The 24337-nt window shown below is 50.6% G+C and overlaps 4 protein-coding genes across 4 annotated transcripts in view; 1 reads left to right on the top strand and 3 right to left on the bottom strand.

The window, feature by feature from the left end:
• Nucleotides 1–3540: 3540 nt before the first annotated feature.
• ETH_00017780 (nucleoporin FG repeat-containing protein, putative) lies at nt 3541–10203 on the top strand (the record flags this gene model as incomplete). Its single annotated transcript, XM_013373864.1, has 9 exons — nt 3541–3950; nt 4370–4449; nt 5009–5510; nt 5888–5992; nt 6201–6246; nt 8112–8541; nt 8776–8899; nt 9595–10003; nt 10156–10203. 9 exons carry the CDS (start codon nt 3541–3543, stop codon nt 10201–10203), a joined length of 2154 nt encoding a protein of 717 aa, XP_013229318.1.
• A 538-nt stretch (nt 10204–10741) lies between these two features.
• Nucleotides 10742–11928, bottom strand: ETH_00017775 (Anaphase promoting complex subunit 11, related; the record flags this gene model as incomplete). The annotated part of the gene is made up of 2 exons (XM_013373863.1): nt 10742–10983; nt 11730–11928. The coding sequence occupies 2 exons, from the start codon at nt 11926–11928 to the stop codon at nt 10742–10744; spliced, it is 441 nt and encodes a 146-aa protein (XP_013229317.1).
• A 1605-nt stretch (nt 11929–13533) lies between these two features.
• On the bottom strand, nt 13534–22212 carry ETH_00017770 (uncharacterized protein; the record flags this gene model as incomplete). The annotated part of the gene is made up of 13 exons (XM_013373862.1): nt 13534–14028; nt 14443–14580; nt 14865–14978; nt 16484–16657; nt 16886–16994; nt 17216–17314; nt 17444–17511; nt 18226–18336; nt 19079–19413; nt 19562–19895; nt 20057–20191; nt 20436–20948; nt 21139–22212. 13 exons carry the CDS (start codon nt 22210–22212, stop codon nt 13534–13536), a joined length of 3699 nt encoding a protein of 1232 aa, XP_013229316.1.
• Nucleotides 22213–22331: 119 nt separating this feature from the next.
• The window catches only part of ETH_00017765 (uncharacterized protein), a gene marked incomplete at both ends in the record, with an annotated part of 3862 nt that continues 1856 nt past the window's right edge, over nt 22332–24337 (bottom strand). Inside the window, 4 exons of the mRNA XM_013373861.1 lie at nt 22332–22678; nt 22868–22995; nt 23238–23632; nt 23896–24218. Coding sequence (XP_013229315.1) covers nt 22332–22678; nt 22868–22995; nt 23238–23632; nt 23896–24218 — 1193 coding nt within the window. The remainder of the gene's footprint in view (nt 22679–22867; nt 22996–23237; nt 23633–23895; nt 24219–24337) is intronic.

Below are 24337 nucleotides of genomic sequence, written 5' to 3'. Positions count from 1 at the left end.
TGCAGCAGCAACACTGCAGCAGCAGCAGCACTGCAGCAGCAGCAGCAGCAGCGCACCCGGGGGCGGCCTCGCGTAGGCCTGTGCCAGTTGCTGGCTTTCTTGCTGCAGTTTTTGCTGCTTCATTTTTCGAATTAAATTTCGAAAAGTTTTTGCGTCGAAGTACTTCTTCGGCTGCGGCGGCACAGCCACCTCCACCAGGCTTTCGCTGCGGTCCCCCAGCGCTGCTGCGCGTCCCCGCGCTGCTGCTGCTGCTGCTGCTGCTGCGCTGCTGCTGCTCCCCGCTGCCGCTGCTGCTGCTGCGGCGAAGGGGCGGCGGGGGAGCGCCGGCAGCGACTTCGGTGCAGAAGCTGCGCGGAAGGCGGCCAAGGCCATCTTCGCTGCTGCTGCTGCTGCTGCTCCCGCTGGGTTTTTGCTGTTGCTGCTGCTGCTGCTATTGTTGTTGTTGCTGCTGCTGCTGTTGCTGCAGCTCCTGCTTGTGCTGCTTCTGCTGGTGTGTTCGATTGGCCGGCTGGCGCTGCTGTTTTTGCCGCAGCAGCAGCTGCTGCAGCAGCTGCTGCTGCGGGAACGGCTGCGGCTGTTGCTGCGCTCCCTTTTCTCGCCCCCGCTGCTGCTGCAGCGCGAGCTGTGGCTGCTGCTCTTTGCTTCAAAGTGAGCAGGAGTTTCAAGCAGCAGCAGCAGCAGCAGCAACTGCAGCACCAGCAGCAGCAGCGCAACGCGAGGCCCCGCCCCCCTGTAGGGTTCCGTAGAGCAAACGGCCAGCAGCAAAAGGGAATTAAAAATAAAATGTAAAATAAAACAAATATTCTAATAAATAAATTAACTTATTATTTTAGATGGCGCTGAACTTGTTACCATTCTTCCCGCTGCGTCCCACGGCTGCTGCTGCTGCTGCAGCAGCAGCCTGGGGCCCCCGGCAGCAGCTGCAGCGGAGCGGCTAAGAGAAGCTGGCTTTCTGTTTAAATTGAATTTAAATGCAAAAACAAATTAATTAAATTGAGTTTAAATTGAAGGAAATAAAGAAAAGTTCAATCTTAGGAGCAGCACGGACAGCAGCATCGACGCAGCGCCGACACACCGAGACTAACCTGCAGCAGCAGCAGCAGCAGCAGCAGCGCCTGCTGCTGCTGCTGCAGCAGAAACGGCAGCAGCAGCTGCAGCGCCAACAACAAGGCGGGCACAGCAGCAACACACAAGCGGCTACAGCGAAGCGACTGCCACATCAACAACAGCAGCTGCAACAACTAGCAGCTGCAAGAGCAGCAGCAGCAGCGGCAGCAGCAGCAGCAGCGACCCCAAGACCAGCAGCAAAAGCGGGGTATAAAAGGAACGGCAGCAAAGGAAGCTGCTGCAGCAGTAGCAGCAGCAGAAAAGCCGGGGTGTGCAGCACAAGCAGCCCCAGCTTGGACTGGCACTTGCTGCAGCTCTTGCTGCAGGAGCTGCTGCATTTGCCGCTGCAGCAACAACAGCTGCTGCTGCAGCAGTTGCTGTGCTGGTTCAGCAGCAGCAGCTGCTGCTGCTGCAGCAGGTGTTGCTGCGGCGCCTTCGCTGCGTACCACAATGACAGGTAAATGCAGCAGCACATAAATAACAGCAGCAGCAGCAGCAGGAGGAAGTCATCTGCTACACCTACAGCCGCTGCTGCTGCTGCTGCTGCTGCTGCTGCTGCGCCACTTCCCGCCCCCACAAAACGACCAGCAAACTAACGCCCTAAGGCATTTCCAATAGATAAATAAATAAATATATTATTTATTTATTTATTTATTTATTTATTTATTTATTTATTTATTTATTTATTTATTTATTTATTTATTTGCATGCAGAAGAAGCCCCAAAACTGGCTGGCTGCCGCCTCGCAGTTATCTGCAAACAAAATTTCAAAAAAGTCGAAAAGTGGAAAATCTCTAAACCCCCTTTTGTTGTTTTCGTCAAGGTCCAAACCCTAAACCCTAAACCCTAAACCCTAGCCGTAGACATACATAAACCCCCTTTTGTTGCTTTTGGCAAGGTCCAAACCCTAAACTCTAAACCCTAAACCCTAGCCCTAAGTATATTTAAACCCTCATTCGTTCTGTTCGTCAAGGTACAAACCCTACACCCTAAACCCTAAACCCTTTGCTTCTGTTAACGAATAAGAAACTCTCGTTTGCTCAGCGTCTTGAAATCATGTGTTTCAGTTGATAGGGTTTAGGGTTTAGGGTTTAGGGCTTAGGGTTTAGGGTTTAGGGTTTCTGTGCACCTCAGACCTACACCAAGCTGGATTCGGAGTTGTGGGGTTTGCGGCTGTCTCCAGGGAGGTTTACTTTGAAAGAAAGGGTTTGTCTTTCTGCTTCTTAGGGTTTAGGGTTTAGGGTTTAGGGTTTAGGGTTTAGAGTTAAATGTGCGTTATCTGCGTAGCTGCTCAGGACCTGGGGCTGCGTACCTAAACCGTAAATCCTAAACCCTCAACCCTAAATCTCCTTTATTTTGTTTGCTACTTCTGAGCCCTCAAGTCCTAAACCCCAAACCCTAAACCCTAAACCCTAGCGGCTTGCTGCTGCTTGCGGGGTGTATGTACAGCTGAAGGAGATCGAGGAGTTTTATGCGCAAGTTAAACATCCAAATATTTGCCCGCTTCTTCAAGTAAACCCTAAACCCTAAACCCTAAACCCTAAACCCTAAACCCTTGCAGTCCTGCCCAGAGCTGCAAGTCTTTATACGATCTGGCTTTGCTCGATTTGCTGCTGCTGCTGTTGCTTGCTGTTGCGGCTGCTTGCTGCTGCTGCTTTTGCTGTTCGCTGCTGTTGCTTGCTGTTGCTTGCTGCCGTGGCTGCTTTCTGCTGCTGCTGCTGCTTGCTGCTGTCGCTACTCGCCGCCGTTGCTGCTGCTGCTGCTGCTTGGCCGCCGCTGCTGCTGCTGCTGCTGGTTGCTGCCGTCGCTGCTGCTGCTGCTGCTGCTGCATGCGTTTCAGGTGTACAGACACCCGAGCTACGTCCAGTTCATCTTTCCCTCGAGGGGTTTTCAACTTTTGCGTCGAAGACAAATTGAAGATGCTGCGGAGGTTTACTCTGCAAACCCTCCTCACGGTAAACCCTAAACCCTAAACCCTAAACCCTAAACCCTAAACCCTAAACCCTAAGTGCGATATCGAAGCGTCGAATTTTCTGCCTTGCTGCGGCCACTAGCACCAGTGTGGGGAGCGGAACTAGCGAGATTAGGGTTTAGGGTTTAGGGTTTAGGGTTCAGGGTTTAGGGCTTGGGATTTGTGTTTAGGCCAGGAGACAAAGGAGTGCTTTGTTTGTACTGAAGAAGCCGCCCGCATTGTCTTTCTCCAGGTTTCCAAACCCTAAACCCTAAGCCCTAAACCCTAATGTGTGACTCAATTCGAAAACTCTAGCCCTAAACCCTAAACCCTAAGTCTGAAGACAAACCTTTGCGGCTTTTATGCGAAGGTTTCCAACTGCCCTTGTCACCGTGACTAATATTTCTCCTGATCGTAGGATTTAGGGTTTAGGGTTTAGGGTTTAGGGTTTGGATGTGCAGATTGCTCGCGCCGTTTCGAAAATGCACTCATTGGGCATTTATCATTTGGATATAAAAGCAGAAAATGTTGCAGCTTCTAATCTTTGCTGCCAAATGCTGAGACCCCTAAGCAGCAGCAGCAACAGCAGCAGCAGCAGCAGCAGCAGCTGTTGTTGTTGTTGCCACAGCAGCACTGAGGATTGCCGCAACAGCAGCAGCAAAGGCAGCGACAGTAGCACCAGCAGCAGCAGAAGCAGCAGCAAGAAGGAGAACAGCACGAACAGCGAGAACAGCAGCAGCAGCACCAACAGCAGCAGCAACAACAGCAGCAACAATAGCAGCAGCAGCAGCAGCAACAGCAGCAAAAAACTGAAAGTAGAGTTGCCTTCTGTGTCTCCAGATGAGGCAGCCGAACTGGGAGGTGTCGATACACCCCAAGGCATGAGATGCAGGTAAAGCAGCAGAAGCAGCAGCAGCAACAGCAGCAGCAGCAGCAACAGAAACAGCAACAGCAGCAGCAACAGCAACAGCAACAGCAACAGCAACAGTAGCAACAGCAGCAGCGTATTTGGCTTCAACAGTGACACTAGGCTGTTCCCGACTGTCTTTTATATATTAATTTAAAATTAAAATCAAATGTTTCTTTATTTTTATTTATTTATTTATTTATTTATTTATTTTTTATTTTCAAATTCTTCTTTTTTTTATTTTTCTCTTTCCGCCGATTTGACGAATTAAGCAGCACTTCTTTCCCTGCATAAACTCTTTATTATTATTATTTATTTATTATCTAAGGTTAATTAATGAATCAATTAAATTAATTAATTGAATTTATTTATTTATTTATTTATTCATTTATTATTTGCTGCAGCTGCGGCTGTTTGCTTTTGGCTTCTCTTTTGGATTTCGACAGCGCCCAAAAAGGTGACAGAGAAAAAGTTTTGCCGGGAGGTAAAATAAATAAATAAATAAATAAATAAATAAATAAATAAATAAATAAATAACAAATAATTAAATAATAAATAATTAATTAAATAGCTAAAATAAATAAATAAATGAATGAATAAACGGTCTATTTAGTTTGTTTATTTGTTTTGTTTGGTTTCATTATTTGGATTTTTGCCTTGTGGCCTTTAATTTGAACCTTTGGGTTTTTTGTTTTTTATTTATTTTTTTACCCATTTAATTAATTAATTAATTAATTGATTAATTAATTAATTAATTAACTAATTAATTAATTATCATTTATTTATTTTTTTTCTTTATATTTTATTTTTGTTTAATTAATTAATTAATTAAACATATTAAATAAGTTATTGTAAAGGAAATCAGTAAAAACAAAATAAAACAAAACAGAACGAAAATGATTTAAATTAAAAGAAATAAAAAATAAATGAAAATAAATAAATGAACAAAATGAAATTGAAGTTCAGTGAGAGATTAAATAAGGTTAAATTAAATTAAAAAGAAGTTAAAATTAAAATTAAGTTTCGCTCTTTTGCCTTATTAGGTTCTTCTAAAATAATTATTCCTCCAGAAGAAATAAATCCAAAATACAAAAAAGAAAAAACCAAAAACGAAAAACAAGAACCCTATAGCAGCAGCAGCAGCAGCAGCAGCAGCAGCGGCAGCTGCAGTAGCGGCAGCAGGAGCAGCAGCGACGCGGCAGCAGCAAATGCCAATCAGTTACCGGCTGCTGCAGCGGTGGCAGCAGAAGCTCCTGCTGCCACCGCTCCTCCTCTCCCACCTGCTGCTCCTCCCCCTGCTGCTGCTGCTGCTGCTGCCGCTGCTGCTGCTCCCGCTGCTGCTGCTTCTGCCGCTCCTGCTCCCGCTGCTGCTGCAGCTGCTCCCGCTGCTGCGGCTGCTGCTGCTGCTGCTGCTGCTGCTGATCTGGAGAATGAAGAGCCTTTGGAAGGAGCAGCAAAAGATGTTTATGGTTTGGGCTGTTTCCTTTCGCTGCTGCTCACGGGGCAGCATCCTTACATAAGGCCAACTGCAGCAGCAAGCTGGAGGTAACTGCAGCAAATAAATAAATAAATAAATAAATAAATAAATAAATAAATAAATAAATAAATAAATAAATAAATAGATTTGTTATGCTTTATTGTTTGGCGATTGCTGCCTTGTTGGCTAGCCGCTACTTCTCCACGCAGCGCAAGCAGCAGCAGCAGCAACGGCAGCAGCAGCAACGGCAGCAGCGGCAACGGCAGCAGCAGCAGCAGCAAAAGCAGCAGCCGCAACAGCTCTTCTGTTTGAATGCGCGTCTGATTGTTGTGCTGCTGTAATTGAATTTGAGACTAATTAGGACAGATTGTAACTCCCCTTCGCCTTTCTTCTCTTCGCCCGAGGGTTTAGGGTTTAGGGTTTAGGGTTTAGGGTTTGTGCTCAGGGAGGCTGAAGGTTTATTTTTTTCGTCATTAATTGCTGGTGAAGAACTAAACCCTAAACCCTTTTCTTTTGTTCAGCCTTCTGAGGCAGCTGCAGACCTCCTCTGGTAAACCCTAAACCCTATAAACCCTAAACCCTAAACCCTAGCTTTGGCCTAGTCCCTTGCTGCTGCGTTGCCACAAACCCTAAACCCTAAATGACGACCCTTAAAGCGCCAAAGCTGAAGCCACAAGAACAGCCAAAAGCCTTCCTTCTGCTTTAGGGTTTAGGGTTTAGGGTTTAGGGTTAGGGGTTTAGGGTTTGTGAATTTGCAGGGGTATGGTTGCGCCAAACCCTTGCGAGCGGCTGCGGCTCTCGGAGGTGCTTGAGCATCCTTGGCTGTCACAAACCCTGAACCCTAAACCCTAAACCCTAAACCCTCGCTTTGCATCCGAGGCCGTCAGTTGCTTGGTTGCGGTTAAAGGTTTTGAAGCTTCTTGGTTCTTCAGTTGCCACCGCCGAAACCCTAAACCGCGATTTAGGGTTTAGGGTTTACCTAAACCACGATTTAGGGTTTAGGGTTTAGTCTGGCCAACGCCACTACAACTGACTAAACGCCGTAAAAGGCCTTCATCTTCTTTTTTGCTGTCTCCGAGGGTCCATAGTTTTGGGTCTAGGGTTTACGGTTTAGGATTTAGGGTTTAGGGTTTAGGGTTTAGGGTTTAGGGTTTGGAGACCAGCACTGTGTGGGTGACCCCACAGCGTAGCGAGCATCCAAACCGTACTCCAAAACCCTAAACATTAGGCTCTAAAACCTAAACCCTAAAAGGAGACTCTAAACCCTAAATGTTTGCTGTAATGCTGAAACCCTAAACCCTAAACCCTAACTCCTGAACCCTAGACTTGAAACCCTAAACCCTTTGCTGCAATCCCACACTCCAAGGTAAACAGATAGTCATAGCTAGCTAGCCACAACTAGCTAGCCACGGCTAGCTAGCCACATCTGGCTAGCCACAGCTAGCTAGCCACAGCTAGCTAGCCACAGCTGGCTAGGAATAGCTAGCTAGCTAACCATGGCAAGCGAGCCGCAGCTAGCTAGCCGGGGCTAGCTAGCCACGGCCAGATAGCCACAGCTAGCTAGCTACAGCTAGGGAGATAAAGCCAGCTAGCCACAGCTAACTAGCCATTGCTAGCTAGCCATAGCTAGCTAGACATAACTAGCCACTGCTAGCCACAGCTAGCTAGCCACGGCTAGCTGGCGTGAGCTAGCTGTGCAGCGAACTAGCCACAGCTAGCTAGCCAAAGCAAATGAATCCAGTCAGCTAGCTGCAGCTAGCTAGCTAGGCTAGCTGGCCCGACTGGGGGCTGACCACAGTTAACCATCCCCAGCTAGCTAGCCACAGCTAGCTAGCCACAGCTAGCTAGCCACAGCTAGCCAGGGATAGCTCGCTGGCTAGCCAACCACAGCTAGCTGGCCTAACTAGCTGCGGCTAGCTAGCTGCGGCTAGCTGGCGAGCTGCAGCGAGCCAGCCACAGCTAGCTAGCCACAGCTAGCTAGCCACAGCTAGCTAGCCACAGCTAGCTAGCCACAACTAGCTGACTTTTACAGAGAATCAGGGTTTAGATACGATGCTTCTTCAGAGTAATTTGCCTTTAAAGTGAAGCGCACTCACTGCTGCTAAACCCTAAACCCTAAACCCTAGACCCTAAACCCTAGCTTCTGCAAATGCAAAGCTGGCTCAGAAGAAGTACACCCTGAATCCTCTCTTACAATTTTTAACAATCTTTCTTTAGACTCTAAACCCTAAACCCTAAACCCTAAACCCTCAGTGCTTAGGCGAAGGGTGTTGCATGCGCTGTGGGGCTGGACGCAGGCCGTCAAACCCTAAACCCTGAACCGTAAACCCTAAACCCTAAACCCTTACTCCTAATTTCTGGATGTAAGACTTTTGAAATTGTGAAATACCGTTTTGTTTGTTGTCTTTTAAAGCTCCACTGATTGCTGCAAACCCTAAACCCTAAACCCTAAACCGTCGTGGCCTGCCTCGAGCCACGCATTGGCAGCGGCGAGGGGCGAAAACCGGTCTAGGGTTTAGGGTTTAGGGTTTAGGGTTTAGGGCTTAAGTTTTAGAGGTTGGGGTTTACGGTGGAGGGGTTCTCTCGTCATCCAAGATGGACCCCGGAGAGCCTGTCTTTCGGCTTAGGGTTTAGGGTTTAGGGTTTAGGGTTTAGAGTTTAGGGTTTAGGAGATGAATCGGCAGCCCCTGATAACTCCTTCTCCCTTTGCGCCTTCGGCGCCCCCTGCGCAGCTCTCTGCTTCCCCCTTCCTGCAGCAGCAGCAGCAGCAGCAGCAGCAGCAGCCGCTGCTTTGGGGGTCTTCTGTGGCTGCTGCTGCTGCACCTGCTGCTGCTGCTCCCTTTGGCATAGGTTTTGGCAGCAGCAGCGGCGGCGGTTTTGGTGCGCCCGCAGCAAACCCTTTTGGGCAGCCACTTGCTGCTGCTGCTGCTGCTCCCTTTGCTGCAGCAGCAGCAACAGCAGCAGCAGCAGCAGATGGAGCGGGCCCCATGGCTGTTCAAAAAGAAACTAAAACTGAGGGCTACACAGAAGGCAGAATTTATGTAGAGACTTGGAAGCACTTGCAAACCGCCAAGAAGAGCGGCTGCTGGCCCTTCACAAGTGAGGGTTTAGGGTTTAGGGTTTAGGGTTTGGGGTTTGGAGTTTAGGGTTTGGGGTTTGGGGAGCTGCTGAGGAGGCTGCAAGGCTACCGAACGCTCAGCAGGCAGCTGGGGACGAGCGCGGGCCTAGAGACTGAGGGATTAGGGTTTAGGGTTTGGGGTTTGGGGTTTAGGGTTTAGGGTTTGGGGTTTGGGGTTTAGGGTTTAGGGTTTAGGGTTTAGGGTTTGTGTGTAGGCACCACCGCGGGGCCGGCGCCCGGGCCTGTTTACGAGGGTTTGGTTTTGACGAATGATAATTTGCGATGGGAGTTTTACCAACGAAACCCTCAGCAGCAGCAGCAGCTGCTGCAGCAGCTCAAGTGAGGGTTTAGGGTTTAGGGTTTGGGGTTTAGGGTTTGGGGCTAGGGTTTGGGGTTCGGGTTTGGGCGCGAGCAAAAGCCAAGCGGAGCTTCTTGAAGTGATGCCGCCGCTGCCTTGTCGCGCGAAACTGACGCCGCGCCAAACCCTAAACCCTAATTGAGGGTTTAGGGTTTGGCGTTGGCCGCGCGTGCTCAGGGCTGACGCAGCTGCTGCACCGCTGCCGCAGCAGTTTACTCGCGCTGCACTTAATTCAGCAGCAAATGAATTAAAATCGTAATAATTCAACAAACCCTAGCCCCTCACCGAGGGTTTAGGGTTTAGGGTTTAGGGTTTGGCGCGAAACTTGTGGCCGGCACTCGGGACTTGAGTTTCTGGCTGTTGTTAGCGCGAGAGCAAACGAAGCAGCCGCAGCGAATTAATTAATTAATCATTTTAATTTAATTAAAATTAATACATAAATTAAATTAATTAAATTAATTAATTCGCTTTTAATAAAGGCTGGCTTCTTCTGCGGTTACAGAAGGGCTGCAGCGAAGCTGCTGTCGCCGTAGAACAGGCCGCAGACAAAACCCTGATTTAGGGTTTAGGGTTTGGGCGGCCGCTGCTGCTGCTGCAGCGGCCGCACCACATCCACCTCAGCAGCAGCAGCAGCAGCTGCAGCAGCAGCAGCAGCAGTTTTGTGTGTGTGCTGCAGCGAACAGCTTTATTTGTGTCAGCGCGCATTTTATTTAAAAGTTAAAGAGAAAGCAGCAGCAGAAGGACTTCCTTTTGCTGCTGATCCTCTTTACGAAACGCCTCCTGCTGCAGCGCCGCCTGCTGCTGCTGCTGCTGTTGTGCAGCAGCAGCAGCAACAGCAGCAGCAGCAGCAACAGCAGCAGCAGCAGCTCGCCGCGGGGCCAGCTGCAACCCCAGGTGCCCCTGCTGCTGCCCCCGCTGCAGCCTTCTTTGGAGCCCCAGCAGCAGCAACAGCACCAGCAGGAACAGATGCAGCAGCAGGAACAGATGCAGCAGCAGCAACAGCAGCAGGAACAACAGATGCAGCAGCAGCAGCAGCAGCAGCACGAGAAGCAGAGCTGGCGGCATTTCGCAGCGCAGCATTTGAGGTTTGCTGCCCTTCCCCTGGATTTATTTTAATTCATTTTAAATCAAATTTAATTTAACTTTTAATTTAACTAATTTAATTAATTTAATTTATTTAATTTATTTAATTTAATTAATTAGTTTAATTAATTTCATTTTATTTTTTATTTTTCAGCCCGGGAAGATCCCAGAGTCGCCGCCGCCGCCAGAGCTTTGCCGTTGACACTCGAAGGTACGAAATAGAAACTAATTTAAATAAATAAATAAATAAAATCTAATTTAATTTTAATAATTTAATTAATTTGATTTAAATTATTTAATTTAATTTAATTGATTCAATTTAATTTAATTTGGTTTATTTGATTCATTCAATTGGGGCGAAGTCGTTTGCAGTTCATCTTTTGACTTCAGAAAAAAGATTCCACTTTTCGATTTGGAGGGTTTTGAATTTGAAATGTAAATTTGAAATTAAAACTAAAATTAAAATGATTAATTAATTTAATTTAATTAAAATAATTAGTTTAATTAATTTAATCAATTTAAAAGAGTTTTCGAATTTGCTGTCTATTCCTGAAGTAAGAATCCGGTCTTGAGTTGGAGTTATCTGAATTTGAATTTTGAAACGAATTTTGCAAAAAGTTTCGAATTCTGGAGTCAAAAATGGATTTATTTAAAGATTTTTAATTAATTAATTAATTCATTTCGCCAAAAAAGCAGAAATTAAAAAAAGACGAAAAAGTTGAAATTTCCGCTTTCCGCCTTCAGGCGTGCAGGCTGGGGTGTACGTACACCTCGTCGCCCGCGCGCTCGTCGTCCGTTTGCAGATCTTCGGGATTTAATTCATTTAAATCAATTTGCAGATCATTTTCTTCTAAATTTCTTCCTTTTTCATCTTCCCTCAGCGACAAGTGCTGCTGCTGAGCAGCAAAACGCCACAGCTGCCGACACATCGGGCAAGTGTCTTGTGCTGCTCCACGCAGGCCCCTGCCCCCCAGCCACGCAGCTGCAGCAGCAGCAGCAGCAGCAAACAGCAGCAGCAGCAAACAGCAGCAGCAGCAAACAGCAGCAGCAGCAAACAGCAGCAGCAGCAAACGGCAGCAGCAGCAAGCAGCAGCAAACAGCGCAGTTTGTAAATTGAAATGAAGACACTTTTATTTGCTGAATTGAGCAAAGACAAGGACATTTTGCTTCTCAGCAGCTGCAGCAGCAGCAGCAGCTGCAGCAGCAGCTCAATCAATTCAAAACATAATTTGTTTGCATTTCAATTTGTTTTCAATTTAATTCTTTTCCATTTATCTTTTTTAAGTTGTTTACTTCCATTTATAATTTTAATTTGCCTTTATTCAAAAGAAGAACAGAAACCAGAAAGAGTTTTGAAAGACAAACTCTTGTAATAGTTGCTGCTGCTCCTGCTGCTGCTGCAGGCATCTGAGAGAGCAGCAAAGGAAGGCCATTAATATCCAAACTTGAAGAGAACATAATTTAAATTTAAATTTGAATTTAAAAACAAGAGAAAGAAAAGGTCGCTTCAAACTAGAACTAAAACTGAAATTAAAATCAAAAGATGCATTTGAATTCGAATTCAGAAAAAGACCATTTTGGGGTCAATTTGGCCCGCAAAAAAGCGATTTGAAGTTTAAATTGGAGACGGAGTGAACTGGAGTTGAAATAAAGTGGGAAGGGGCCTTTAAATGCTTCAAAAATGGCGGAATTGCGCTAAATTGAACTCCATTTGGAGCCACTTCTCACCAATGCAGTGCAGGTGGAAAATGTGGCCGCAGGCCCCGAAGGCCGGGGGGCACTCGTCGCCCGGAGTGTCGCAGGCGGCGCAGGGGAGTTCAAAAGGGTTATCGCAGATGACGCAGTGGAGGTCTTCGGGGACTTCTTTCCATCTGCAGACGCCAACTGTGTGCACCGCGAGCACTTCCAGCGCCTCGGGGCCCCCCATTTGCAAAATAAAATACTTCAAATCATCTGGCGCGCGAAAAAACGAAAAAAAACGACCCAGGTACACCCGAAACCTGTACAGACACCTCAGCGCCCACGGCGGAACCGCGGCCGCAAGCGGCGCGAAAGAACAAATATTAACCGCTCAAAACACTTTTTTGTTTCTCCCTTTTATTAATTTAAATGTTTTTATTCATTAAAATGCTTTAAGTCTTCTTGGCTTTTTTTTTAGCCAGGGTTTCGCTGGATGCGCAGGGGAAAGCGCTGCATGCATAACCACACCCGACCAGCCCCAAGGGGAATTGAAGATCTGCTGGCAGTAACTCCAGCTGAAGAACAATTAAATTAAATATTTAAAAGGAATAATTAAATTAAATTTAAATTGAATTTAAATTTTATTTTATTTCGTTTTCCGTTTTGCTCCAACGAGAGCTGCCTCGCAACAGCCGGGTCGTGGGGTGTACATACACCGTGCTGCTGTGCCCATTTCAACGAACCGAATCCTTTATTTCGTTTCTTTCTTTTGTATTTATTTTAAATTAATTCACAAATTTATCTTCAACTTACTTCACCCAGACAGAATAACACAGCGCCGCCTATTTTGCCTTCATTTCTTCACATAGTTCTTCTTGCACATTTGCACATAGATATACAAATATATATATATATATATATATATATATATACAAATATATTGATATATATACATATATATATATATATATATATACATTTATACACTTACACATACTTATATATGTAATATCTATATTATGTGCAAATATACACTCATACATTTGGGTATATTTGCACATATACGATGCGTATATATATATACATATATCTATATTTATATATAGATATATGTAAATATAAATATAAATATAAATATAAATATAAATATAAATATAAATATAAATATAAATATAAATACAAATATATATATATATGTATATATCTAGCAGTTATAAACCACTTTTGAATGGATGTCCTATTATCTCGTCGTTTGCACATGGCTAACTCAAACCCTAAACCCTAAACCCTAAACCCTAAACCCTCAGCCCTGGACCAAAAACTCCAAAGTTTCTGGTCTTCGTCCCATTGTTATATAGAGAGTTTGAAGTGCTGCTTTTGCAGCTGGCAGAAACCAAAGAATAAACTGTCTGCAGCAGCAGCAGCAGCAGCAGCAGCAGCAAACACAAAGCCGCTGCTGCTTGCGTTGCTGCTGCATGTAGTGCTGCTGCATCGCGCGGCGCAACAGCTGCTGCTGCAGTTACAGCCGCTGCTGTTGCTGCTGCTGGGACAATACCTGTTGCTGCTACTGCAGCAGTAGCAGCAGTAGTTGCTGCTGCGCGAGCAGCTACTACTATTACAGCAAAAGCAGCAGCAACAGTAACGGCTACTGCTGCTGTTGCTGCTGCTGCTGCTGCAACTGCTGCCGCTGCAGCAGCAGCTGCTGCTGCTGCTTTTAGTACCAAGGCAGCCACCCCACATTCGCGCGAGATTGTCTGGAGATGTTGCTGCTCGAGCAGCTACTATTTTTACAGCAAAACAGCAGCAGCAGCAGTGGCTGCTGCTGCTGCTGCTGCTGCTGCTGCTGCTGCTGTTAGTACCAAGGCAGCCACCCCACGTACATTCGCGCGAGGTTGTCTGGAGATGTTGCTGCTCGAATAAGAGCATCTACCTGCGCGTACACCCCAAGGGTCCCGCTGCTGCTTTGTGCTGCAGCAGCAGCAGCAGCAACAGCAGCAGCACCTGCTGCTCCTGGCGCACTCAACTCTTCATCATCCGACTCAACAAACGAATCTTCGCTGCTGCTGCACCCGTCCACCTCTCCCAGCCCTCCCTGCGGCTGCTTGTGTTGCTGCTGCTGCTGTTGCTGCGGCTGCTGCTGCGGCTGCTGCTGCTCAGCAGATACCTCAAAAGCCCCCGGAGGAAGGGCCGAAACAGCCCCTCTGAGCTTCTGCTGTATAGCCACTATGCATGCATAGGCTTTTCGCTCTCCTATTTTTGCTGCTGCTGCTTCTTGCTGCTGCTGCTGCTGCTGCTGATGACGCGAGAGAGACGCCCGCCACTCGATCAACGGGTCTTGTAAGAAGCTCTGCAGCAGCAGCAGCAGCAGCAGCAACAGCAAATGGAACAAAAGCAGAGCGGCATCTCAGCCGTCAGGAGCAGTACAAGCAAGAAACAATATGCAGTAGAGCCCGCAGCAGCAGCTGCAGCGAAAGCAGCAGCAGCAGCAGCACCCACGGCAAGAGCACCAGCAGCAGGCCCAGCAGTAGCAGTACCAGTCAACACGGCGGCAGCAGCAGCAGCAGCAGCAGCAGAAAGCCCTACAGCGGCAGCAGCAGCCCCAGCAGAAGCAGCAGCACTCCCAGCAGCAGCGGATACCTCAGAGGCGGCAGCAGCTGCATCTTCAGCAGCAGCAGCAGCACACCCAGAAGCAGCAGCAGCAGCCGCACACCTAGAAGCAGGAGCAGCAGCAGCACACCCAGCAGCAGCAGCAGCAGCATACCATGAACAAACTGAGCAGAAGGCTCTGATTATTCCGCAGCAGACGCAGCACTGCAGCAGCAGCAGCACGAAAGGCTCCTGCTGTTGCTGTTGCGCCAAAGGCAGCAACGATATTTTGAGTCAGGCGAAAGGGCACAACCTGAATAGTAAATAAATAAATAAATAAATAAATAAATAAGTAATAAATAAATAATAATAAATAATAAATAATGACTTGATTAGTTGATGCAGTGAGGACAAGTGCCCCGCGTCAAGTGCTGCTGCTGCTGTTGCTGCTGCTTGCTGCAGGCTGCTAGCCGCTGGCGCAGCAGCAGCAGCAGCCGCAGCAGCAAGACAGCCGGCAGTACCAGCAAAGTTCCCTAAGTCACCCTCGAAGCAGCAGCAGCAGCAACAGCAGAAGGACGGCAGCAGCAGCAGCAGCACCATAACTCTCAGCAGCAGCAGGAGTACCACCACTGCCCGTAGCAGTAGAGGCAGCAGCGCCTGCAGCATCAGCAGCACCAGCAGCAGCGCCTGCAGCAACAGCTGCTGCAGCGCCTGCATCAGTACCGCAGCAGCAGCAGCGAAGGAAGCAGCGCGAGCAGCAGCAGCAGCAGCAGCACCTGTCGCCTAATCCAATAACATAGCCGAAGGCAGCCCAAGCAGCAAATGTCTCTGTGAAATTTCTCCGCGCCAAAAACCAACGGGAAGGGTCTTCTCCAAACCAGTCAAAATATACTCTGCAGCAGCAGCAGCAGCAGCAGCAGCAGCTGGGAGCTAGGGTGGCAGTTCAGGCAGAAACGCCAGCAGAAGCGCAGCAACTGAGGCGTTTGCAGCAGTAAATACAGCAGCAGCAGCAGCAAACCGCAACAAGCGAGAGCAGCTGCAGCAGTAGCAGCAAACCACGACAAATAAAAACAGCAGCAGCAGCAGCAGCAGCAGCAGCATCAAACCTGTGGAGGACTGGGGGAAAGACGGGAAGAATGAAATCTGTTAAAATCATTTTGCATTCAGCAAAGCGGCGCTGCGCCTGCGCAGCTTGGAATCGCCTGCAGCACTTTAATTAAATTAATTAAAAGAAAAACAAAATAAATTAATTAATTCTATTTTATTTAAATTTAATTCAAATAATAAATTATTAAGAGATGCTGCAGGACAAAGGACGCAGCAGCAAGAGCGGAAGCTGCAGCAGCAGCAACAGCAGCACCACCAGCTGCAGCAGCAGCTGCACAACCGGCAGCAGCAACAGCAAACGCACACAAACCAGCAGCAGCAAAAGCATTTCGACTATAACGAGGGCTTCACACTCGTCCCAGCAGCAGCAGCAGCACTACCTGCAGCAGCAGCAGCACAACTACACCTGCAGCAGCAGCAGCATCCCTGTAGCAGCAGCAGCGCAACTATACCCGCGGCAGCAGCAGCAGCAACCCAAATATGCCTGCAGCAGCAGCAGCAACAGCAGCAGCGCAACTATGCCTGCAGCAGCAGCAGCAGCAGCTAGCAGCAGCAGCAGCAGCAGCAGGGGCACTAACCTGCTCGTTGATTTGCCTGAAGTTCGGCAGCGCAACAGTATATTTTGCTGCTAAGCAATTCCTCAGGGGTTTTGCTCCTTCCAGCCATTCTATTAAAGCAGTTACTTCAGAAAGTACTGTTATTTGAAACGTACACAGCTGCAGCAGCAGCAGCAGCAGCAGGGTCAGCAGCAGCGGGTGCAGCAGCAGCAGCGGAGGCAGAAGCAGAAGACACGTTTACAGCTGGAGCACTGCAGCACGAACTGCAACAGCAACAGCAGCAGCAGCAGCATTGCTCCCGTCCCCACACGCCCGCAGCAGCAGCAACAGCAACAGGAACAGCAGCAGCAGAAGCCCCAACCGACTCCAGCAGCAGCGACAACAGCAGCAGCACCACCAGCAACACCTACACCACCGCTAGCGACATCAGCAGCAGCAGCAGCAGCAACCACAGCAACAGCAGCAGCAACCCCTGCAGCAGCAGCACCAGCAGCACCTTCTCCCCCGCATCCAGCAGCAGCAGCAGCAGCAGCAGCAGCAGTGGCGCAGCACCTGGAAGGTGAAGTGTTTTTGCTGCAGCAGCCTGTTGGTTTCTGCTGCTGCTTCCATGGCCCGCATGTCTTTGCGAATATCTCCTGCTCTTTCATTCTTCAGCAAAAAAGAATATCCAATTCCATCCGAGCCAAACAGCAGCAGCCGCTTCGGCTTCTGCTTGCTGGCCAGCACCTGCAGCAGCAGCAGCAGCAGCAGCAGCAGCAGCAGCAGCAGCAGCAGCAGCGGCAGCGGGGGGCGCGGGTTATTGCCGGCGGTCTTGGGAGGGAGCAACGGCAGCAGCAGCAGCAGCGGCAGCAGGACTGAAACAACAGCTGAACTGCAGCAACTAAGCAGCAGCGGAGCAGCAGTAAAACAGCAGCAGCAGCAGCAGCACAGGAGCAGCAGCAGCAGCAGCAGCACCTCCATGTTGTCTGAAATTGAGGTGACAGTGACAAGAGGGGCTTCGAACTTAATTAACCTTTCTGTGGGAATGCTCAGAGCAGCAGCGGCAGCTGAGGGGTGGCAGAGTCTGAAAAAACAAATAAATAAAAATAAATAAATTAATTAATTAATTAATCTATAAATAAGTAAAAATAAAAGGAAATTGGTTATTTAATGTGCAGCAAAACACCCGTAACACCAGCAGCAGCAGTACCAGCAGCAGCAGCAGTAACAGCAGCAACAGCAGCAGCAGCAACAGCAGCAGCAGCAGCAACAGCAGCAGCAGCAGCAACAGCAGCAGCAGCAGACTCGAAAAGCTGCGGGAAAGCGTTGGAAATTTTGAGTGAATTTGCTGCTGTCTTTTCAAACATTGCTGCTGCATGCAGCTGCCGACAGGCTGCCTCGTAGCTGCGCAGAAGCAAAATAAATAAATAAGTAAATAAATAAATAAATAAATAAATAAATACTTGTATTTAAATTTAATTTGAACTTATATTTATAAATTTAATTTAAAATTAAAGGAAGGGAAAAACCCACAGAGGCAGCAGCAGCCGCAAATCTGCTGCTGTTGGATCCACAGCTGCCGTCCGCTGCAGCAGCAGGGCCTGCAGCAGCAGCAGCAGCAGCAGCGGCATGAGTAGTAGTAGTACCCGCAGCAGCAGTAGCAGCAGCATGAGTAGTAGTAGTATCAGCAGCAGCAGCAGCGTGAGTAGTAGTAGCATCGGCACCAGCAACAGCAGCAGCATGAGTAGTAGTAGTATCTGCAGCAGCAGCAGCAGTAGCATGAGCAGCAGTGGTATCAGCAGCAGCAGCAGAAGCAGTAGTAGTAGTGGTGGCAGCAGCAGCAACAACAGCAGCAGCAGCAGCAGGAACAGCAGCAGAGGCATCATTACCATCATCCCCAGCAGCAGTAGCAGCAACAGCAGCAGCAGCGCAGCAGCAGCAGCAGCAGCAGCACAGTGCATCCCGCAAAGAGTATAAGTAGATATAAATATGTTTATAAAGCAGCTCAGAAAATATGAAATAAATAAAAACAAAAATTTAATTGTTTGAATAATTAAAAAATGAAAATAAATAATAAATGAACACAATTAAATACACCAAACAAATTCTTTGAATTAATTTAAATTGATTTAAATGCCTTTAAATTGATTTTAAAGCAAACCAAACAAAATAAAATGAAAAAAAATGAAACAAAATAAAATAAAATAAAATCCGGATTTAAAAGAATTACTTTTTGCGCAATTTGATTAAATTTGCTTTTGTAGTTTTCCAAATTGCATGCATGCACAGGATTGCAAAAAGATAAAAGAGCCCACAAGCTCTTGTGGGGTTTTGCTGCCAGCAGCTGCGACAGCAGCAAGCAGCAGCAGCTCTCCCCGAGGCCTTCGTGCAGCACGCGCGAGCTCAGAAGTCCCACAACTGAAGACCTGCAGCAGCAGCAGCAGCAGCAGCAGCAGCAGCGGAAGCGGCAGCAGCGGAAGCGGCAGCAGCCGGGAGCGCAGCGGGGATGTGCCATTCGGGGGAGGAGACGCAGCACGGCGGCAACTGCAGCAGCAGCAGCAACTGCAGCAGCTGCAGCAGCAAACAGGACAACTTAAACAGCAGCAGCAGAAACGGCGGCTGCAGCAGCAGGGCCACGCAAGCTCAAACAGCGCAGAAGCTGCGAAACAACCAGCAGCAACAACAACAGCAAAAGCAGCAGCATCAACAACAGCAGCAGCAATGACAGCAACAGCAGCAGCAATAGCAGCAGCAACAGCAGCAGCAGCAGCAACGTGCCATCTGGCTAGAGGGACTTTAAGAAGTTCTTCGGCAAAAACTGCTTGCAGCAATTCCGCAAACCGCTGTACATACACCCCAACACGCAGTAGCCAACATATCTGCTGCTGCAGCTGCTGCTGCAGCTGCTGCTGCAGCTGCTGCTCCTGCAAGGGCAGAGCGGCAGCAGCAGCAGCAGCTGTGAGAGCAGCAATGGCACCGGCATCAAAGCAACTGCAGCAGCACGAAACTAGCAGCAGCACCTCCAACGCCAAAAAGCACGAGCAGCAGCAACAACAGCAGCAGCGGCAGCAGCAGCAGCAGCAGTAGTAGTAGTAGTAGTGATAGCAGCAGCAGCAGCAGCAACAGCAGCAGCAACAGCAGCAGCAGCAGCAGCAGCAGCAAGCCCACCGCAGCAATTGCTGCATCAATTTGAAGTCTTGGCCCCACAAAAGTGTTGGGGGTGGTGAAGGAAAAGGCAAGAGCCAGCATGCGGTGTAGACTGGTGTGCTGCTGCAGCAGCAGCTGCTGCTGCTGCCGCTGCTGCTGCTGCTGCGCGTGCCACTGCAGGTGCTCCTGCTCTACACTCGCAGCAGGGGCTTCTTCTTCTCGCCCTGGCCCCTGCAGCAGCACCTGCTGCTGCTGCTGCTGCTGCTGCTGCACGTACAGACTAACCTCTTGCTGCTGCTGCAGCACTATCAAGTGCAGCCTCACAGACTCGCACACCAAGAAGGACAAAGTGCACTCTGCAGCAGCAGCAGCAGCCGCAGCAGCAAGCCTATCGCAGCAATTGATATGATATGTACACTAGGTCTCCACAGCATGTGCAATGGCAGCAGCAGCGACGACTTGTGCAGCAGCAGCAGCAGCAGCACCTTGCTGGAGATGGCCCACCTTCCTTGTCCTTGGCTGTTGGCCGGCAGCCTCCCTGCTGCTGCTGCTGCTGTTGCAGCAGCTGCTGCTGCTTGCTGGTCTTGCGCCTTCCCGATGGCAGCGGGTAGGCAAAGAAGGCGTCTCCACTGCTGCTGCTGCTGTTGCGCTGCTGCGGCTGCTGCTGCTGCGGCAACAGCAAATGGGCGTCGCGCTGCAGTGCTTCTTCAATCAGGGTGTCCACAAAGGACGCAAAGCAAAAGAAAAGATCTTGTTGCACATTGTCTTGCTGCTGCAGCACGTGATGCTGCTGCCGCTGCTGCTGCTGCTGCTGCTGTATGCGCTGCTCCCGTTCCAGCTGCAGCGCATCGCAGAGACGCAGCAGCAGCAGTAGTGGCAGCAGCAGCAGCAGCAGCAGTAGCACGAGACGCAGCAGAACAGGGAAAAAAGCTTGAGGCTGCTGCTGCTGCAGCAGTGCCACCTGCTGCTGCTGCTTCTTGTGCTGCTGCTGCATCTCACCTGCTCAAACTGCTGCAGCAGCTGCTGCGGCGGCAGCAGCAGCTGCTGCGCTCGGAGGTGCAGCAGCGCCAAACTGGCAGTGAAGGAAACTGGAGAAAGAGAACTTAAAAGAGACAGGCAGCTTCGCTGCTTCCCCTGCAGCAGCAGCAGCAGCAGCAGCAAAAGCAGCAGCAACAGCAGCAGCAGCAGCAGCAAAAGGAAACAACACCATAATGGCTGCTGCTGCAGAGGAGAAGGCAAGAGGGACAGCAAACAAGGGGAGTAGCCAAAACAGCGGCAACATGAACTCTAAACCCTAAACCCTAAACCCCAAACACTAAATCCTAAACCCTAAACCCTAGATTATGAGAGAGGAACGAACCAGCAGCAGCAGCCCCACCTTTCTCATAAGCTGTTTCGCAAAGGCGAGTCGCATATCAATTCCAAGCCGATCCAGCAGCTGCTGCTGCCACTCCAGCTGCTGCTGCTGCTGCTGCTGCTGCAGGAAAGCCTCAACTTGCCTGAAGTGAGAGACCCGCACTTCCCCTGGCGTCGAAGTGCTGCAGCGGAGGCGGTGCAGCGCGAGTGCAACAGCAGCAGCAGCAACTGGCTGCTGCAGCGCCTCCAGCGCCAGTTTTGCTGCTGCCAGCTGCTCCGCGCACCTCGCACTTGATGCTGTTGCTGCTGCTGCTGCTGCTGCTGCTGCTGCACTTGGCAAGGCCCGGTCAACCAGCAAAGCAGCAAGAGAGCACTGGGCCCCCACAGGCAGAGGCTCCCATGATGAGCGCAGGCCGCACTTGCTGCAGCACTCGCTGCTGCTGCTGCTGCTGTTGCTGTTGCTGCTGCTGCTGCTGCAACCATACGTGTCAGTGGCTCCTGGCCACAGAGAGATGCCCACGCGGCTGCAGATGAGCTGCACATTGAACAGAAGCAGCAGCAGCAGCAGAAGCAGCAGCAGTAGTTGTACCAGCAGCAGCAGTTGGGGCAGCAGCAGCAGCTGCAGCTGCAGCAAAAGGCAAGGAGAGTAAGGCAGCGACAAAATAGGCAATGACTGCAGCCAAAGCAGCAACAGAAGACCGCAGCAGCAGCAGCAGCAGCAGCACCTCAAAGTCTGCGTAGATGTGCAAGTGGGAAAGATAGGCAGCAGCTCTGCTGAAGGAATCTTTTAGTGCTGCTGTTAGCTGCCAGAGGGTTTCCAGAGTTGCTTCCTGCAGCACGGAATTGAGGAAGCAGCTGGCGCATTTGTGGTGCTGCTGCTGCAGCTGCTGCTGCTGCACCACGCCCCGCAGCAGCAGCAGCAGCCGCGAATGCTGCAGCAAAAAGCTGCTCTCCGTTATCTCTGCTTGCGGCAGCAGCGCCATGCAAGAATCGATCGGTTCTGCTGCTGCTGCTGCTGTTTCTGTTGACGCTGCAGCAGCGGCAGCAGCAGGGAGAGCACATGTTGCAGCCGGAGAAGCGGAAGCTGCAGCAGCAGCAGCAGCAGACTGCAGCAGCTCTGGCAAAGCGTCCCAATTGCTGAGGCTGCAGCAAGCTGCTGCTGCTTCTGCCCACAACCCTCTCTGGCGCTGCAGATCTGCTGCTGTTGCTGTTGCTGCTGCAGTTGCTGCCGCAGTTGCTGCTGCTGCTGCTGGCAAGCTGTCAGCATCCAACAAACCAGCAGCAGAAGACGCAACAGCAGCAGCAGCCGCAGCAGTTCTGTCCAGCAGCCGCTGCTGCTCTTGCCGCTGCTGCCACTGCCAAGCCCCTCCTGCTGCAGCAGCAGCATGACACAAGTCGTCTCTAAATTTTTGTATGAGCTGCTGCATCTGCTGTTGCTGCAGCTGCTGCTGCTGCTCTTGGTGCTGCTTCTCTTGCTTGAGGGGAACCGGCAGGGGAAGAGGCAGAAGCAGCAGCAGCTGCTGCAGCTGCTGCTGCTGCAGCTGCTGCAGCACCTCACGAGGTCCGGGCCAAAAGGCGATACCGCCGCCGCCTTTGCGCAGGCATCGAAAAAGGCCACACCAAGCAGCAGCAGCTGCTGCTGCTGCTGCGTCTGCTGCTGTTGCTGCTGCTGCTGCTGCTGCTTGTACTGCCGCAGGAGAGGATGGGCTAGATGCTTTCAAAAGCGCAGCGCTGCAGAACGCCAGCAGCTCGCTGCACCCCCTGTTGCTGCTGCTGCTGCTGCTGCTGCTGCTGTGCATTTGAAGGAGGCTGCAGGGCACAGAAGGCACCAGCAGCAGCAACAGCAACAGCAGCAGCACGTGGGGGTCAAATAAAGGAGACAAGGAAGTAGCAAAAAACAAAAAAGTGACACAGAGACTCACCGGCTGCAGTATGCTGCTGCTGCTTGCCGCCATTTGCTGCGGAGCTCCAGGGCAAAGCCGTCCATGTGGACTCTTTGCTGCTGCCGCTGCAGCTGCTGCTGCAGCTGCTGCAGCACAGCCTGCTGCTGCAGCTGCTGCCTTTCGGCCTCAGGCAGCCTCTCACCCGTCGCATCGCCTGACGCTGCTGCTGCTGCTGCTGCTGCAGGAAGAGACGTAGCGCGGTGTCTGTACACTCCAGCTAACCGGCTCCGTTCTACTGCAGCAAGCAGCAGCTCCCGAGCCTTGAGGCCTCTATAAGACTGCAGCAGCAGCTGCACTACGGCCTCGTCGCAGCTGCTGTCAGCTGCAGCAGCAGCAGCAGCACAGCAGGACCACTTGCTGCAGCTCAAGCGCCGCCGAAAGGCCGTCGAGCAGAAGCAGGCAAGCAGCAGCAGCAGCAATAGCAGCAGCAGCACACGTGGTAGCAAGACAGAAGCAGCAGCAAAAGCGCGTTTTGCAGTTGAGACAAGGGCAGCGCAGCTGTCGTCGTTACCTGCTGCTGCACTCGTTGCAGTTGCTGCAGTTGCTGCAGTTGCTGCTGCTGCGCCCCACACCCGCCGCTGCAGTTCTTCCAGGGGCAGCAAGTCACGAGCAATATGCTGCTCGACAAAACATAGGGCCCTGCAGCAGCAGCAGCAGCAGCAGTGATAGGAACGTTTTGTATCTCATAGTAACGCGGACTAAGACACAAAAGGTTTGGCAGCAGCAGCAAGAGAGCAGCTGCTGCAGCACTTGAAGCGCTGCAGCAAAGCCATCGCTGCAGCAAGAGCAGAGCAAGCGGCAGCACCGGAGATGAAGTAACAGCAGCAGCAGCAGCAGCAGCAGCAGCAGCAGCAGCAGCAGCAGCAGCAGCAGGCACTGACCTTGCGTATGCCCCGCACGAAAGAGCAGCACGAGACAGCAGCAAAGGGTCGAGTTTGTCAAGTGTATTTTTAACAGCAAGCAGCTGGTGTTGCAGCAGCTTTTGCTGCTGCTGCAGCTGTAGCAGCTGCTGCTGCACCGCCGCCTGCTGTGTGGGGCTGAGGCTGCCGCTGGCTGCGCAAGGCCTCACCTCCACAGTGGGCGATATTGCTGCTGCAATTGCTGCTGCTGCTGCTGCTGCTGCTGCTGCTGCTGATGGCCCTGGAGAGGCTGCTGGGGTCTCGCTGCGTGAGAGCTGCTGCTGCAGCAGCTGCTGGCGCTGCAGCAGCAGCGGCAGCTGCTGCTCCTCAAGCTGCCGCCTCCACCGCGACAACTTTTGCAGCAGCGAGAAGACGGCCTAATCGCAGCAGCAGCAGCAGCAAAGCAAGTGCAGCAGAGCTTTGGCAACAGCAGCAGCTTCTGCAGATGCCCTGACCGTCTGCTGTTGCTGCAGCAGCTGCAGCAGCAAACAGGCGGCAGCAGCAGCAAACACAGCAACGAAGACAACTGCGACGCCAGCACAAACGGTCGCGAAGGCAGCAGCAACATGCAGCAGAAGCACGAGCAGCAGCACAGCAGCAGCAGCAGCAGCAGCTCAGCAGCAGCAGCAGTTCAGCAGACCTGAATGGTTGATGCGCTGTCTGCAGCGGCTGCCTTCCGCTGTTGGTCATGGTGCTGCTGCTGCTGGTGCTGCTGCTGCAGTGTCTGGCGCTGCTGCACTTCCGCCGTAGCGTTGCTCTCGGCTGCAAGCTTACTGCTGCTGCTGCTGCTGCTGGTCCTTCTGCTGTTGCTGCTGCGCTGCAGCTCCGTCGCGACAAGCTGCAAAAGCCTCTCGCTGAGAAGTTTTCCTGCCTGCAGCGGGAAGCGCAGCAGCGACAGTAGCAGCAGCGAATGTAGCAGCAGCAGCAGCAGCGCAGCAGCAGAAGCAGCAGCGGCCCCAGGAGCTGAGGCCAAGTCACAGCAGCAAGACCCACAAGAGCATGAACGAGGGAAGCTGCTGCAGCTGCATGCTGTGCTCTCAGCACCAGCACACTCAGCAGCAGCAGCAGCAGCAGCAGCAGCA

Source organism: Eimeria tenella, genomic scaffold (assembly GCF_000499545.2).
Source record: "Eimeria tenella Houghton genomic scaffold, Eth_scaff18, whole genome shotgun sequence".
In the NCBI taxonomy this organism is placed as follows: Eukaryota; Apicomplexa; class Conoidasida; order Eucoccidiorida; family Eimeriidae; genus Eimeria; species Eimeria tenella.
Note: the sequence above shows the minus strand (reverse complement) of the source record. Positions and strands in the feature narration are given on the sequence as shown.